Here is an 18,547-nt window from a genome sequence, read left to right on the forward strand (position 1 = left end):
GTGTAACCTGTACACCCCTTTTCAAATGTTGTTCAATTCAGATTGAAAATATTTTGTTGAGGATTTTTGCACATGTATGCATAAGAAATATTATATAATTTTCTTTTCTTGTGATATCTTTGGTTTTTGTATCAGGGTAATACTGGCTTCATAGAGTGAGTTAGGAAGTGTTTCCTCCTCCTCTTCTATTTTATTTTATTTTTTTCTGGAAGAGTCTATTAAAGATTGTTAATTCTTCTTCAAACATTTGGTAACATTTACCAGCAAAGCCATCTGGTCCTGGACTTTTCTTTGTGGGACGTTCTTTGCTAAGTTAATTACTAACTCAATCTCTATGCTTGTTAGACATGTATTCAGATTTGGTTTCTTCTTGAGTCAATCCTGGAGTTTGTATATTTCTAGGAATTTCCCCATTTTATCTGTATTGTCTAATTTGTTGGCATGTAACTTTTCACATGTTTTCACTTTTTTTTTTTTTATTTCTCCAAGATCATTAGTAATAGCCTCTGTTTCATTCCTGCTTTTAGTAACTTGAATCTTCTGTTTTTTTATCTTGGAAAGTCTAGCTAAAGATTTGTTAGTTTTGTCAGTCTTTTCAAATAACCAATTTTTGGTTTTGTTTATTTTTTCTATTATCTATTTCATATAATTCCACTCTAATTTTATAATCTCTTTCCTTATACTCTGAGTTTAGTGTGCCCTTTTTTTTTCTAGTTTCTTAAGATAGAAAGTTATTGATTTAAGATCTTTTTCTTAATGTAGGCATTTACAGCTATAAGTTTCCCTATGAGCATTGGGTTAGCTGCATCCCATAAATTTTGGTATGTTATGATTTTGTTTTCATTAATCTCAAGTGTTTTCCAATTTATTCTTGTGATTTCTTCTTTGACACATTGGTTATTTAGGAGTGTATTGCTTAATTTCCACAAATTTATGACTTTCCCAAATTTTATTCTATTATTGATTTCTAATTTTATTGCATTATGGTAAGAGAACTTACTTTGTATGACTTTAATACTTTTAATTTATTGACACTTGTTTGACTGCCTATGGCCTATCCTGGAGAATATTCTATGTGCATTAGAGAAGAATGTGTATTCTGCTATTGTTGGGTAGAGTGTTCTATAGATGTTTCTTGTGTCTAATTGGTTTACAATGTTGTTCAAGTCCTCTGTTTCCTTGTTGATCTTCTGTCTAGTTGTTTTTACCATTTTTGAAAGTTGGATATTGACATTTCCAACTATTATTGTTGAATTATCTATTTCCCCCTTTAATTCTGTTTTTGCTGTATTTTCATATATTTGGGGGCTTTATTGATAGGTGTGTATATGTTTATAATTGTTATATCTCGTTAATGGATTGACCATTTTATTATTATAAAATATTTTTGCCTCTAGTAACAATTTTTGTCTTAAAGTCTGTTTTGTCTGCTATTAGTATAGCCATTCCACTTCTCTTTTGGTTACTGTTTTCATGGTGTATTTTCTCTCATCCTTTTAATTTCAACCTATTTGTGTCTTTGAATCTAAAGTGTGTTTCTTGTGAACACTATATGGTTGGATCATGTTATTTTACCTACAATGCCAATCTCTGTCTTTCTATTGGAGTGTATAATCTATTTATAGTTAATATAATTCATGATAAGGTAAGATTTATAGCTGCTATTTTGCTGTTTGTTTTCTATATGCCATATGCTGTTTTGTTCCTCTGTTCCTCCATTATGTCTTCTTTTGTGTTAAATAGATGTTTTCCAGTGTAGCTTTTAAATTCTCTTTTTGTTTCATTTACTATATATTTTTTTTGTTATTTTGTTAGTGATCACCCTGTAGATTACAACTGACATCTTAATTTATAACCATCTAGTTTGGATTAATAACAACTGGATTTCAATACTATATAAAAACTTTGCTCCTTTGTAGCCCCATCCTGTCCCTTCTCCTTTGTATTGTTGTTGTCATACAAATTATATCTTTATACTTTGGATGTCCATCAGCAGAGATTTATAATTATTGCTTTATGCTTTATGTATTTTAAATCAGAGAGGAGAAAAAAGAGTTATAAACAAAAATACATTTATACTGTCTTTTATGTTTACCTATGTCATGACCTTTACATGTATTCTTTAATTCTTCATGTGGATTCAGTTACTATTTTTTCATTTCAACCTGAAGGACTCCCTTTAGTATTTTCATAATTTGTCCTAGTGACAAATTCTCCCAGTTTTTGTTTATCCAGGAAGATCTTAATTTTTCTTTCATTTCTGAAGGATAACTTTGATGGATATAGAATTTTTGGTTGACAATCTTTTTCTTTCTGTGCTTTCAGTAAGTCTTCCCACTCCCTTCTGGCCTCCTTAGTTTCTGATGAGAAATCAGATGCTGATCTTTTGAAGATTTCTCTTATGTGATAAGTTGCTTTTTTTTTGCTGCTTTCAAGATGCTCTCTCTGCCTTTGGCTTTCAACAGTTTGATTCTGATGTGTCTGGGTGTGGGTATCTTTGAGTTTATGCTATTTGTAGTTCCTTAAACTTCTTAGTTATGCAGATTCATGTTTTTCATCAAATTTGGGAAGTTTTGAACAATTATGTCTTCAAATATTCTTTTTTTGTTCTCTCACTTTTCTTTTCTGGAACTCTCATTATGCTAGTGTTAGGATGATTGATGGTGCCTCAAAAGGGTCTGAGGCTCTGTTCTTTCTTCATCACTTTTTTCCTTTATTTTTCTCAGATAGAATAATCTCAATTGACCTATCTTCAAATTTCCTGGTTTTTTTTTTTCTACATGTTCAAAACTTCTTTTGAGCCTTTGTAGTGAATTTTTCTTTTCAGTTATTGTACTTTTCAACTCCAAAATTCCCATTTGTTTTTCTTTCCTTTTTTCTAATAGTTCTTTCATTTTACTAAATTCTCTATTTGGTGAGACATCCACTCTCATAATTTCTTTAAGTTCTTTGGATATGGTTTCCTTTTCTTGGATTATTTTTAAAACAGATGATTTAAAGTCTTTGTCAGGCAGGTTCAATATCTGGTGTTCCTCAGTGATAGTTTCTAGTGACTACTTTTTTTTCTTATTTCTTTGCTTGTTTTGTACTTTTTTTGTTGAAAATGGGGGCATTTTAAATACAATAACATGGAACTCTGAAATTAGATTCTTCCCCCTTCTCAGACTTTGTTAGTGTTTCTGTGATTGTTGCTGTTTGCTTATTTGATGACTTTCCTGAACTAATTCTATAAAATCTATATTCTTTGCTATGTGAGGCCCCTGAATCTCTGCTTGGTCAGCTTAGTGGTAAACTAATGATTACACAGAAATGTCCTTAACTTCTTGGAACCAGTAAGTGTTCCAGTCTTTGCCAGTAGGCTCTGTGTTTATGTTGGGGCATGCCTTCAACTCTGTTGTAGCCCTTACTTCCTGCTTACACAGAGCTTGCAGGTCAGTCTAAGGGTGCATATCAAGTGGAATGATAGTTCTGAAAAATACAAATGTAAGCTGTTACTACATTTGTGGTCCTTTATCTGTCATTGTTCTCCTGCCAGGTTGTTTGACATTTGCATGCACAGGCATTTCCTGATTTATAAACATCTAATTTATATGTAAACAGCTAGAATTTGTGGTTTCATTTTTTAAAAAGCTTCCAAAAATTAGAGATAGTTTGGGTAGTGTTTCTGAAAGTGAGGTTCAGGGACCTGCATCAGAATTACTTGAGATGTTTGTTAAAATTCAGGTTCCTGGTTCCATTCCAAAACTTTTGATTCAGAATATCTGGGGTAAGGTCATAGAGTTTACATTTTAACGCACCCTACCCAGGTGATTTTTATGTACACTAATATTTGAGAAACTCGTTAGGGAAGATGATCCTGTAGGTATTTTCACAGGATAGACTGACTGACTCATGATGCAAACTATGCTCAAATATTAATCTCCTCCCTTTACTGTCTGATTTTTTTTAAAAATTTCACTTTACTTTTATATTTACTCAGATTTTTACCAATTAGAGATTTGTTTGCATTGATGAGGATTTTTTTTTTAAAAACAGCTGCCAGGGATAAAGGACTAATATTTACTCACATCTTTTTAAAAATTAGTTTAATCAGATTACATTTATCCAAACAACTGGCCAAGATGATTTACACTGAGAGAAGAAAGTTTTTCATGTTTTTTAATTTTAAGAGAGTGTAGATACTTTTAATGAGATTCAGAAGTCTTTAGGAGAAGAGAAGAATAGGCCTGTGTTAATTTATGCAATAAAAGCATGGGTTGGGGGTGTGTGAGGAGCAGGATGTACTAGATAAACCAGTGAGTACACTTGCCTATATCAAAATATCGTGCTTAGAGCTGGCAATACAACCAGATAAGGAGAGGAAATTTTTTTTCTTTCTCCTACTTTCAATATTACCCTTTTTCTCCAGATCCAGAATTAAGGTCAATAAAATCATATTAAGGAATGACATCAGCTACCCTAGGGTTAAATAGGCTTTTGTGGGTCATCTAGAGACATAATCACCACCTAAACCATGTGGAGGTTTCTCTTTATGGAAAAAAAATATCTGCTGGTTTCCAAACACAATTCCTAATGAACTTTTTGATGCTACTCATTTGAGAATTTGAGACCGTATCAGATTCAGAGGTGTAATTTTTCTGTGTTAATTTAAAATTTTAAGCTGATTTCTCCCAACCATCTGTATAATTTTAAGCCATTGTCTTTAAGGAGTTTTGTGTTTAGGTAAAACAAACTCAGTATTGAAAAACAATTAGGGGAGTATAGATCCTTATGAAATTTAATGCATTCAAAAGTGAAACATGATTTTAAAGATGATTTCATGTTTTAGGTTTTTACTGCTCTGACTGGCCTGTTAATGAGAGTAATCAAGAGAGTCCTATCCTCTCTCCCTTTCAACGCAGTTTAGGATACATTATTCTGCCTTAGGTCTTCAGAATTCTATTACAAATGAGCAGACTCATAAATCGCATTTCTTATTTCCTTCAAGGTATTGCGCAGCGATGCACAGCTATCAAGTACCACTTTTCTCAGCCAATCCGCTTACGAAACATTCCTTTCAATTTAACCAAGACAATCCAGCAAGATGAATGGCACCTGCTTCGTAAGTATTTCTGGGAAAGGTTCAGAGAGGAAATGGTATCTTTCTGAACACAAAGTATTCCCACCACCCCTCAGATTTGGACCAAAAGATGTCCCTATGCTCTGTATCAGGCTTGCTCAGAGACTTGGAAGATCATTTCACTATGCTGTGGATACAGCTCGATTACAAACAAAATGTGTGAAAACCAGGTCTGAGTCTGTGTGAGCTGGTGCACTATGCCTGTCTGCCCCGGTGGCATCTGTACACAGCAGCCTACTGAATCTTTTCTTTGATCTTTTGGGTATAACGACTTGCTCTACTCCTTGTCTTAGTAAACCAAGGAGATTATTCCTTAGGTGCTCTTATTTTTTGTTTTGTTTATACAATATGTACTTTAGCCACTATGTTTATCTCAGACCTTAGTATTTCTGCTAAAATATCTTTATGAGTATTTGTCATAATTTTCTCAGAGGGTGTCTACATCTCAGTGGAAGGAACTACTCTTTTTTTTTTTTTTTTTTGAGACAGAGTCTCGCTCTGTTGCCTGGGCTAGAGTGAGTGCCGTGGCGTCAGCCTAGCTCACAGCAACCTCAAACTCCTGGGCTTAAGTGATCCTACTGCCTCAGACTCCCGAGTAGCTGGGACTACAGGCATGCGCCACCATGCCCGGCTAATTTTTTCTATATATATTTTTAATTGGCCTGATAATTTCTTTCTATTTTTAGTAGAGACGGGGTCTCACTCTTGCTCAGGCTGGTCTCAAAGTCCTGAGCTCCAGCGATCCACCCGCCTTGGCCTCCCAGAGTGCTAGGATTACAGGCGTGAGCCACCGCGCCCGGCCCTTACTCTTTCACTGTCAGGAAAATGTGAAACTCTACAAAGGATCATGCAGTGTAAAACTAAAAAGGGCTGATATGTATCTGAAAACTGTTGATTCAAGCTCCCTGGTGATAGATAGCTCATCAAACTAAAGAACTACAGTGAATTCCTTTTGGTGTTTACCCTCATTAGAGACTGACATGGTTGTTTTCTACTGAAATAAGCAGGAAGGGCTCCAGGATCTTGTTTGGTGACCAAAGCCACTGCAGGAAACTAAAGTCTCATTCTCTAAGTAAATCCCTCTGAATAGTAAAGCCTCTGTTTTGACTCTCAAACACATAAATGGAAGCTTTTATGATATTGCCACAGCAGTGGTCTAATATTACAGATATGATTGGCAACTTTAGAACTTGAAAGCCATTGGATGAAATGTGATTTATTTCTTAATAGTATGATTTCCTGAAAGCCTTTCTTGCTGGCAGATTTTAACAATCATTTCTCAGCAGATCCAAATTAGAGTCTTATCTAAGTGTCCTTATGTCTTTATTCTTTATGAGCATGTTTGGAGTTCTCTGCCTTAGTCATCTGTCCAGAGTTACCACATAGTTACTGTAGTTTGGGCAGGTGAGAAAGTGTCATCACAAGATCCTGAGAAAGAACCTTACTTAGCTCTTTACTCTAAGAATTTGTACCCTGTTATTGTCCAGCAAGGCAATATTTGAGCATTCTCCTCTTAATCCATTTTTGGGATTCTCATGGAAAGATGCTTTTAGCAGTCTCATGCATGGTTCTTTCTGAGAAAGTCACACTTGGTGATCTGTACCACATTTTCTGGATAAGCTGAATATGTATGATATTAATGAACATTCTGTGTGGATTATATCTGAACCTTGTGCATTGTCATAGCCATAGAAAATAGACCATCACTCAAGCCACAGGGAATTTGGGAGGTTGTAAGATAATAGTAGCTGAACTATTATTATATTTCCCCTGTTCAGATGTGGATGTCTCCAAACTACTTATACTCTTAACTTTAAACTCAGGATCTTTAAATTATTGCTTCCCCTCCCCTTGCTTTGTGTTGTCTACACTTCCTCTTCTAGGCAGAAATGCTCTGTTTTAATTTGGTTGCTCTGAGCAGGAAATGAGAAATCCTCTTTTAAAAAAATGGTGGGCTCTATGTGGCTAAGATGCTAAAAGCAAGCCTGGAAGGTACCATATTCCATCCTCCATGCAGCACCCCCAAGATGCCCAGGGGCTGCACAAGCATATAACGAGGTCGCGGCTGCCTGGGTACTGCCACCTTAGCAGAGCAGCCCACACTCCAAACAGTGCAGTGTGCACCTTGCTTGGGTCCGTGTGTGTGTGTGGCTATGTGTGATCCATGTGCCTATTGCCGCCTCAGGGAAGCAGATGTATGTTTGGGATCTATTGTTTTAAGAAGGATCATAGAAATTTGGCTAAAAATGTTTTTTTTTTTTCCTTCTTTGAGACAGAGTCTTGCTCTGTTGCCCAGGCTAGAGTGCAGTGGCATCATCATAGCTCACTGCAACCTCAAACTCTTGGGCTGAAGCAATCCACCTGCCTCAGCCTCCAGAGTAGCTGGGACTATAGGCATGCACCATCATGCTTGACTAATTTTTTTATTTTTGTAGAGATGGGGTCTTGCTATGTTTCCCATACTGGTCTTGAACCCCTGGCCTCAAGTGATTCTCTCACCATGGCTTCCCAAAGTGTTGGGAGTATAGGCGTGAGCCACGATTGCCTGGCCTTAGTTATCAATTTTTAAAGTTAGCTTTGGTCCGAAAAAACAAAAAGGAAGGGAGGAAATAGAAAGAAAAGGCAAAATAGCCAGAAGGTGGGCAATGAGAGTGCTGCGTTAGCAGTTGGAGGCAAAGCATATGCAGGTACATGTAGTCCATCCAACTCTCGGTTTTGCCAAGGAGATGGGGAAAGAGCTAGATTCCTGTGTCGGTGATCACATTTGTGTTTTTGTGATAGATAAAACTTGACATTTGGACATATAGTGGAGACTTGTGCCATGGGAACAGTCCCTCCTTAACCTGAGTAAATGGGTGCTCGGGTTGTGGGACCTATGCTTTGGGAGAGAGGGCATTTAGGAACAGAGGTTTTAGAGGAGAAAGTGTTTATGAGCAGATGTCTCATGTGTGCACCTTGGGTTGCTATTTCAGTCACCACAGTTGCCTTCAGTTTCTCAAATCCTTTTCGAAGAGAGGCAGGAGTAGATGTAAATGAAAAATAATATAATTGGCGTGAATGGTGCTCAGCTAAAACCCTATTTCACTATAGGTCACTTTTCAGGCCCTTTCTTTCTCCAAAGCCAGATTAATTACAGCCACTGTGGCGCTCACCTACATTTTCATTGCCCTCTTAAGGCTATCAGAGATATTTCTCAAACCTTTCTCACTCTCAGTTTACTAAATAACTTGCCATCTGTTATTCACATTTACCCTGGGTTGCCCTCTAGTTTGTTCGGGTGGCCTCTGACCCCTCCCCTCCTCACACCCCGTCTGCCGCTCACGGGATACCTGGGGAAAGAATTCCAGCTTATTAATTTTCACAATGTATTGTAAGCTCTTCATTGTCTAATTTTCAATCACCTTCCTGCCTCTTCTGATTTGGAACATGTGTTTCTGTTTGGAGCCTAGATTTAAGAAGAATCACAGCCGGCTTCCTGGGCATGGCCGTAGCCGTGCTTCTGTGCGGCTGCATTGTGGCCACCGTCAGTTTCTTCTGGGAGGAAAGCCTGACCCAGCACGTGGCGGGGCTGCTGTTCCTCATGACAGGTACGCGGTGCACCCCCGGCCGCCCCTCCCCGTCAAGGTGAATGCCGCTCTGCATGCAGCTAGCTTCACTTTATCTGCTTGCCAATTTTGTTTTCACTGTGAGAAAAGCAACCAGAAGGTCATTTGGCTTTGGTGGGGAATACAGAATTTAAGGAAAACAACAGTGTTATAAATGCAGCCCGGTTTCCCCCTGTGGCCTGTTAGTAGGTTAGGTGGAAGTGTCTTGGGTTTAATCTCCATAGGAGGCGGGTCTGTTTTTTTCTGTCCCATTCTTTCCTACTGTGCCCCAAATCCTGGCCTGGACTCTTGGTAAACGCGGGCCATTTGCTTGTCAGGAGCCCTGAAGGAGAGAGAGGGTGATGAATCAGAGCAGCCCATCCCCGCCCTCAGTCGACTCAGAGTTCATGCCTCAGTGATGGTGTCATTGCTGTCACTTTTACATACAAAACATTCATTCCTTTCATTTAGCTCCACGGGTATTTTTTGAGGACTTACCATGTACCAGGCACTGCTACAGGTACTAAAGACACACAGCGAATAAGGCAGGCGAAGTGCTTGTCCATTTTTCTTGTGTGGAGATGGAACAGAGATTTGCGATAGTGATAAAAGCTGTGAAGAAACTAAGCAGGGTGAGATAGAGACTCCAGAAGGGCCTTGCTGAGGCAGCGACTTCTGAGCTGAGTCGTGAGAAGCAGCGGATGGATGGGAGTGGGCTGCAGGCTGAGGGGGCCGCCAGCGCCAAACCCCGGGCAGGGTCCATGTATGGTAGAGCCACAGAAGGAAGACCAGTGTGGCTGGAGGGCAGTGAAGGAAAGGACAGCACTACGCGAGGTGGGAGAAGCAGGCAATGGCTAAATCTTTGGGGCTTTCTTGGCTGCGGTAGAGAGCTTGGATTTGAAGCCAAGGATGATGGAAGCCACTAGAATATTTTAAGCAGAGGAGTGACTTGATCTTAAAGCCAGAGATTAGGGCAGGGGGTGTCGAGACATGGCTAGGACTTTTTTGATTAGCAGGTGAAGGATACTTTTTGTCTAAAAGGAGTCAGGAACTGAGTCCCTGGCTGACATCCTGGGGAAGAAATCTTCCCTTCCTTTTCTCCCTTCATAAAAAAAATTACCGTATTAATGATTAGCAAATGCCCAATGAACAGTTTCACAAAGTATATCCAGCATCAGAACTAATACTACTCTAGACAGCCATTTTTAATCAGCTCATTTCCACTTGCCTGGAGTTCTGTTGCTCAGGTGCCCGTGACTAGACTTGCCAGCACTTCTCTCTGAACGAGCCACTTAGTCCAGCCTGTGCGAGCAGGAGCAGGAGGCAGCAACACCTCTCTAGGGCTGATGCCATTTTCTGTGTGGCTGTGTCTCAGGGCCGGCAGTTAGAGGGTGCTCTGCTCTCTGGTGTGGTCAACTGCCCTGCAGTCTTAAGGGACCCACCTCCCGGGCAGGGGTCCCTTTCCCGCTCCGTGAAGTGGCACTGTAACACGCGACCCTCCGGAATATGGGCCATCACCACAAGCATCCTGACAGAACATCTGGAAGTCATGTGGATCCTGCATAGTTCTAAGCAGAAAACCAATTTAGGTTTTCTAGATTTTTGTACATACATGATGGCAACCAGGACTGTAGCATATGGAGGCTAAAATTCTAGTTTCTGGGGTTTTGGAGGAAGATTTAGACTCTCAAAACCAGCTACTGGGTCTCTGCCCAAGGGATGCACTTAAAATCCAAATTATAGTGTAAGCAGGCCAGGGCAGCAGACTTGGAGGGGACTGTGCTGCCTAGAGGATTCCTTTAAGCTAATGGTCATTAAAAATCTCCCCCATTTTCTTCCCTCCGTATATTAGTTGAGCCCCTATTTCCCTGACTGTCATCCCCATATACATCAAAGAAGTACAGATTCATTGTCTTCCAACCCTGGAAAGGCCCCACATCAGGAAAATGAGAGAAGCTCTGTATCAGACAAAAGCCTCAGTAGGAGTAGTTTTTAAAGGACGCTTTTAATATACGTAGTGCATGAATAATTTAGGATACTCTCAGCATATAAAACAATTGTTAGTGTTAAAATAAATCACAAGACCACGAAAGCCTAGTGAGTGCTCCTTGGGAGCCCAGGGGCTGGTCTGATTTTAAGTGAAAGGAAGGTAGAAGTTCAATCTTCAGTGGGCACAGAGGAGAGCCAGGAGTTTCCCAGGACAGTTCCACCTCTCCCTACTCTCGGCCCTTATTTCTGATCCATGTGTGGACTCTACCTCCAGGACAGACTGGCTCAGGATGCTCAGGATTGATCATTGAAAGCTTTTATGTCATTGTTAAACAAAAACAAACAAGCGAAACCATAGCCACAACAACCAAAACCCACAACCACCCCACAACAACTAAATAAAAAAAAAAAAACAAAACCAAAATCTCCAAACTTATAAACTTGAAGTTTGATGACCAGTCCCGAAGGACTAACAGACACAACCTAACATTGTTAACGTTGTTCTGTTTTGGTTTGTTCTGGTTGGGCAAATGTTGTTGGAATAAAGGGGAAGTCTACTTACAGAACCCACCACCTGAAAATAAAATGACCTTGTTTAAATATTTTCCTTAGTCTGGACCAACTCTTGCCATATATTTGCTTCAAAAAGAAAAAAGAAAGAAAGAAGAGAAAAAGGAAAAAAATATGTTTGGGACTGCTGATCCCCCAATGGGAACTATTTAATCTTCTGTGGGTCCAGTTAACATTATACCATAAGCATTCCCCATGTTGCTACATTGTTCTTATACTCACAGTCTTTTTTTTCTTTTGCACGATTTTCTATTTATAAAATCCATGACACGCACTTACAACAGACCATCACTTCTTTCTGTAAATGGGACATTATGAATATAACATTGAATCCTCAAGATCAGGGTCAGCAAACAACAGCTGTGGCTAAATCCAGCTTATTTCCTGTTTTATTTTATTTTTTTTCTCCTTTCTAAGTAAAGTTTATTATTTTTTATTTTAGCAGGGTACAAATGTTTAGGTTACATATGTTGCCTTTGCCTCACCTGAGTCAGAGCTACAAGCATGTCCCTCCCCCAGACAGTGCGCACCGCATCCATTAGGTGTATATATTCCCATCCCCTTCTTCTCCCTCCCACCTGCCCAACACCTGATGATTGTTACTACTATATGTGCACATAAGTGTTGATCAGTTAATACCAATTTGATGGTGAGTACATGTGGTGCTTGTTTTTCCATTCTTGAGATACTTTACTTAGTAGAATGGGCTCCAGCTCTATCCAGTATAATATAAGAGGTGCTAGGTCATCATTGTTCTTTGTGGCTGAGTAGAACTCCATGGTATACACATACCATATTTTATTAATCCATTCATGTATTGCTGGGCACTTGGGTTGTTTCCACATCTTTGCAATTGTGAATTGTGCTGCTATAAACATTCTAGTGCAGATGTCTTTTTTATAGAATGTCTTTTTTTCCTTTGGGTAGATGCCCAGTAATGGGATTGCTGGATCAAATGGCAGTTCTACTTGTAGCTCTTTGAGGTATCTCCATATTACTTTCCACAAAAGTTGTACTAGTTTGCAGTCTCACCAGCAGTGTATAACTGTTCCTATCTCTCCCTATCCATGCCAACAAATTCAGCAAAGTCTCAGGTTACAAAATCAATATACACAAATCAATAGCATTCCTATATGCCAACAACAGTCAAACTGAGAACCAAATCAAAGACTCAATACCCTTCACAATAGAAACAAAGAAAATAAAGTACCTAGGAATATATTTAACTAAGGAGGTGAAAGACCTCTATGGGGAGAACTATGAAACACTGAGGAAGGAAATAGCAGAAGATGTAAACAGGTAGAAAACCATACCATGCTCATGGGTCAGCAGAATCAACATTGTCAAAATGTCTATACTACACAAAGTGATCTACAGAGTCAATGCAATCCCTATTAAAATACCAACATCATTTTTCACAGATCTATAAAAAATAATTCTATGCTTTGTGTGGAACCAGAGAAGACCCTGTATACCAAAAGCAATCTTAAGCAAAAAGAACAAATTGGGAGGCATCAATTTACTAGACTTCAGAGTTTTTAAATAGTTGAATGTTCTTCCATGGAATACTATTCTGGATTTATCTGTTCTCTTGCTGTGAGATTTAGGGAGGTTTGTTTTATTTTTGTTACTACAAATAATGCCTTGAAATTTCCTTTGTAAACACTGAGATAACCACGTCAATCCACTGCATGAGACAAATTATCTATAGAACGTTGACACGCAGTAGCAGGAAATCAGAGCAAAAAAGGGTTAAAAGAATTGATTTTAATTAAGCAGAATGTCTTCAGCAGCTCGAGGCAGCATCCTTCCCGCAGACTTTTGATGCTAAACTTAGCCCCTTCTAATGCCCTGCCATCTTCATTCTCTGCCTGAACTTATTAGCCAGATCTTCAATGAAGAACATCAATGATGTGACAGTTTGAGTTGTTAAAATGGAAACTTTGGAACAATCTTTCTCCTTCTGCCTTATTGCATACAGATAGGTCTTGATTACCCACACGTGTCAGTGCACATCTGGGAGCCAGGTCTCACCCCCTTTCCTCTTCCCTAGGGCCATGCCAGGGGTCCTCCCGCAGGGCCAGGGGCGGGCCACACATCCCCCAGGGGCCTCACATTTAGACTCTTGACGTCATGTCCTCCGAGGTTACACACACACAGGCACTGAGGCATACACAGAGGATTGAGGGAATAAGACGCTCATCTTCCAGCTTCACGCTTCTGCCCATTACCAGACCATACCGCTATCAGTGTACTGTGAGGGAATATTTGCATCAACATGAAGTGATGCATTCTATCAGGTTGCTATAGTAATATAATTATAATTATTATAATTTAAATTATTAATGTAAGTATTGTAAAGAGTTAGTTTATGCAATGCAAACATTTTTAAATACAATTTTTATAGTTCTGTTGTGGGATTTTTATTATCTTTTAATACAAAAAGTCGCAAAAATTGGATAAAGCTTGGGGCCTCCCCTGGTGGGCTGTCACTGCCTATGGGATTCATTCTCCTTCACAGGCTGTGCCCTGAGCGGCTATTTCCATTTTGGAAGATCACATACAGCACATAACATTCCGGTCCTGACAGCAGAGAAAGAGGAGACAGAGCCCAGGCAGCCTAGCAAAGCTTCAGGGACAGTTAACACCCGCACTGGGTTATTCATTCCTTTGTTTCAATGCATCCAAATAAAAAAAGACTCCACTGTGGTAGGTCTATTGAGCTATCTAGGATATCCATTGATTATGACCTGAAACTACGGCTCAATAATAACCTTAACTAAAACCCTTGGGGCCAGATATGTTCTGGAATTCAGGCTTTTAAAAATTTTATTTTAGAAAAGTAATATGGTGCATATATCCTACATTATTTAACAGCCTCAGCAAGGTCTGGGGTAGCATCTTGAAATCAAATACATTAACATTTCTGCAGTGAAACATATGAATATTCACACCAAGCAGTATCAGCAGAGACTATAATAGCCGGTGTCAGATGAGGCCAGGCTTTGCCACTAAATGAGATTGCTGCAATCTTTCAAAAAATGATTGGATTTAGGAATTATTGCATATTGTGGATCTGTTGTGTGTGTGGTTTGAGGTTTTGTCTGTCTCAATTAGTCCTGCCAGTCCTTTAATTAAGACAACGTAGGAATGGCTTTTTGGGTAATAATGTGTGAAAAGTAGCACCAGGCGTTTTGGATGCGGCAGCAGAGGAGGAAGAACAGTGGGCACGCCATCTTTTGAAGGAGTGGGGGAAAATCAATGTTTATGCCTTTGGGTGATGTCGTTATGTTATTTATCAAGCAGACTAACCAGGGTGAAGCAACTTCCACTCCTTTCAGCTTTTTAAGCACATCAAAAAAAGGGTGGTCAAAAGAATTATATCTCAACAGCTGGCCACAGGCTCCATGAAGATTTTAGGGTAGGAAATTAGGTTGGTGTTGTGGGATGGTAGAATAAATTTACTTCTGTCCTGATCTGAAAGTTCCCTTCCAGCGCTGTAATTCTGTGATATCATGGTATCTTCTAATTAAGAATATTGGCAGAAAACCTTTTAATATTTTATAAGAAAAGTAGCTGCATATAGGGTTTGTCAGGGAGCCAGTAATTATTCACTCTTTTGAAGATGCTACCAGCAGTAGCCAGGACCAAGCTTGGAACTTGGGAACCTCTCTGTCTCCTGGGGCCACCAGCTGGGCTGGAGAGCATCAGTTAGGGGAGAAGTGGATGGGAGACTCAGAGAAGAATGAAGGAGAAGCAGCCTTTCTCCCCGGGGATCTCCAGGAAGCACTGTTGGATTTTGAACTTTTTGAATGCAGGGGTATTACCTTATTAATCTTTTCATACTTTTCCTTCACATACCTCGCATTGATTAGATTGCTACTCATGAAAGTGCAGCATTCTCTGAAGTAACTTGCTACGTATGTAGTAAGTCCTACTTGGGGTCATTTGGGATGAGCTGGCTCTTAGGTTGGTAGAACTCAGTGTCTTGCAGACTCAGTTTTGCTCAGCAGGTCTTCCTGACTCCATGTGCTCAGCTCTGTCAGACTCTGTGCGGAACTTACAGGGAGTCTAAGGGGTTCTATTGTGAATACCTTTCCCTGAGATGCATACGGGAAAGTGGGGTGGAAAGAACACTTCAGGTTCCTGACCACAGCAATGTCAAACTAAGTTTGGCTGTGACCCACAAGAACTCATGAAACTAAACTACTCCTAATGTAATCAGAACTGGGTCTGGGACATACTTCAGACACAATTGCTGAATAACTGATTAACACTGAAAATAGTACAGTCTTGCTAAGACCTATAAAAAGAGAATTCTGCCACAAGCATTGTTTCTTGTTTTTTTCCCCCAAACTGATGCTACTGTAGTGACAGGTTGTACTCCACAGAAGGAGGAGTATGGGATTTGGAAGAACACCAGGCTTTAGGCTTTGGGCAACTCCTCCTAAGTCCAGGTTTCTCATCCATAAAACAAGGATAATAAAATCTATTACAGTTACCTAACAGGATGTTGTGAAGATTTAAAGAAACAAGTGTATGTAAAAGAACTGTAAAAACTACAAAATAATAATGCTGATAGCCAATATTTATGGTGTGGTTACTATGTACCTGGGATTTTCCCATATATTATCTCATTTAATACAACAATCCAATAAAGTAAGAATTATCAGAAAAAAAGAGATAGAAATATACTTTATTCATGACTACACACACTTGCACACACATAAATGCACATGATGTTATGGGCTGAGTTGTATCTACATCTAGATTCATTTGTTGAAGTCTTAACCCCCAGTACCTCAGAATGTGACCATATTTGGAAATAGGGTCCTTAAAGAGAAAATGAAGTCATTAATAAAATGAAGTGATTATGGGGGGCCCTAACCCAATATGACCAGTGTCATAATAAGAGGAAATTTGGACACAGTTACAGAGGAAAGATTGTGTGAAGACACAGGGAGAAGATGGCCATCTATAAGCCAAAGAGAGGGACTTAGAAGAAACCAGTCCTGCTGACACCTTGATCTTGGCCTGTAGCCTCTAGAATTGTGAGAAAATAAATTGGTGTTAAGCCACCCAGTCTGTGGTAGTTTGCTATGGCAGGCCTGGCAAACTCATACACATGAGTATTGTAAGATGTGCATGTGGAACCTAAAATAGAATTCCACAGTCTCAAAACTGACCTAAAACTATTAATCCAGCTACAGTTAGTTAAGCATGCTTTCATCATTTAAAACAACACCTTTGCTTGACGCCTTCGAATTTAGAAGGATTTTTTCTTTTTAAAATTTCTTGAACGAGGTAGTCTTCTTTTACAAAAGCTCGTTGGAAAAGTTAGGAACAATGCTTTGTCTCCTGTCGGTACATTTCCGTGTAATCATCACGCACACTCCTGGCCATCCCACGGATAACGGCTGTGGCATGGCAGCTATCTATTTGCAAACTTCCTTGGAGATGTGAGGGTCTGAAAAGGAGGAGCTCTTAGATATGCTCTACTTGTTAATCTCTCCTTCTCTGCGTTCCTCTCACTAAGAACAACTTCAAGAGCATCTTGGAAGGAGAAAAGATGTTTCAGAAGGACAGACTGGGGGGGCATTTGTGGGAAGGGGGAAGGGCAGAGAGGGGATGTCTTTAGGGACTAACAGGCTTGCTGTCCACCACTCTCAGGTGAGTGAATAAAGGCAACAGGAAATTAAGCAAGTTTTCATCAAATGAAATGAGTACACTATTCCAAAAAGGACTCCAGTGGCACAGAGATGCATATAAAATTTCATAATAAGATAAATGTAAATAAATAATAAAAATAAGACAAAGGGACAATCAGGTTTACAAGGCAAGATGGATCCAAGAGTGAGACTGGAAGCAAAAAGCATGCCATGAAATCCCATACTGTTGCTCATGGTGGGCTACAGATCTAGCTTTAGGGAACTACAGTTCTCTGGCAACTTGGACAAACAAAGAAATTCTATTAGTGACATCATTCACAGTGTACATGAGGTTAGCAAAAACCAGTTACCCAGATAAAGCACAACCATCCATGACAATGAGGGCAGAGAGAAATCTTCATCCTGGTTAAATCTTCAGATTAAATTGTTTCTTGCAATCCTTTCCTATTCAGTATGAACCGGTGATGTAATGCTAAACTTCATTTCACCAAAAGTGATTTTATGGTTGGCAGAAGAGAGGTGCTAATAAAATCAATGTTTAGTATAAAATCAGAGGGAGTATGTGCATAAAGATAAATATTAATACATAGGACATTCCATTTTTATTTAATTGCATAATACTGAGTATTAGATTCACTAGGAAGTTTTAGGAAGTATTCTTGTTCTATGTCTTACTTCGGAATTACAAAATCACAGAAATTTGGCACTTTTTAGGGACTTTAGTAACCAAGTCTCTCAATGTTTTTTCTAGCTAAAGAAACTAAGGCTCAGAAAGGTTAGGTATAATAATTTCAAAGTTGTACAGTGATTAGTAGAGCTGGAAACTAAAATACCTAGTTTTTGCTTCCCAACCCAATGCATTTAGACATCAAAGGATGCTTAAAAGTCTAAGTTTGAACTCAAGCTTTCGGAGGTCATTGAAACCATGTTACATATAAAAATACTTGCTTTTAGGAATTCAGCTGTATGCAGAAAGCTAAATGCAGAAATAGAGTTGTTTTTTCTATGAATAGGTCCTTGTTATATTGTTATATTTTACCTGTTGATACTCCAGAGTGATCAATTTTTTTCTAAATGCCTAATATTTTTCAATTACCAGCATTCATTAAAAGGGTCTTGTTATATATAAACACCATTTTTGTTTTTGTGCCAGTGAAAACATTCATGTAGATGTAAGAACATTTGCTTTTCACAAGGTTTGAAAAAAGCAGTGGAGTGTTCTTTTATGAAGGCATTATTTTCGTCTTGATCTTTTTTTTGGAGAACTCAGAGTGATATGTTTGTTGTAGTAAATTGGAGCAAGAAGTCAGAAGATAAGATTTTATCCTTTTTAGAGAAACAGAATTACAGAATTAGGCAAAGAGTGGGAATAAGATTTTATCCTTTTTAGAAAACCAGAATTACAGAATTAGGCAAAGAGTGGGAAATATCAAATTATCTCAGATCAAGTGTCCTTTTAATTTAGAACATTTATTTTCTAAATTCACATTTAGAAAAGGATTCAGGCAATGTGCCCTTACATGACTTGAAAGGAGGCAGAATTCTAACACTTTAAAAATGGCATTAAGGTGATCTTTATTTCCTCCAAATTGCTGCCTGCTGTGAATTTGTTTTTC

The 18,547-nt window shown here is 38.9% G+C and overlaps 1 protein-coding gene across 3 annotated transcripts in view; it reads left to right on the top strand.

The window, feature by feature from the left end:
• Positions 1-18,547, top strand: part of TMEM178A (transmembrane protein 178A) — a 58,380-nt gene that overhangs the window by 37,649 nt on the left and 2,184 nt on the right. Inside the window, exons 2-3 of one of the 3 annotated variants that reach the window (XM_045549455.1) lie at positions 4,988-5,101; positions 8,569-8,706. In XM_045549455.1, the coding sequence (XP_045405411.1) occupies positions 4,988-5,101; positions 8,569-8,706 (252 nt within the window). Of the gene's footprint in view, positions 1-4,987; positions 5,102-8,568; positions 8,744-18,547 lie in introns of all 3 variants that reach the window. The other 2 variants (XM_045549457.1, XM_045549456.1) reach the window with 2 other exon arrangements.

This window comes from Lemur catta, chromosome 4, assembly GCF_020740605.2.
Source record: "Lemur catta isolate mLemCat1 chromosome 4, mLemCat1.pri, whole genome shotgun sequence".
In the NCBI taxonomy this organism is placed as follows: Eukaryota; Metazoa; Chordata; class Mammalia; order Primates; family Lemuridae; genus Lemur; species Lemur catta.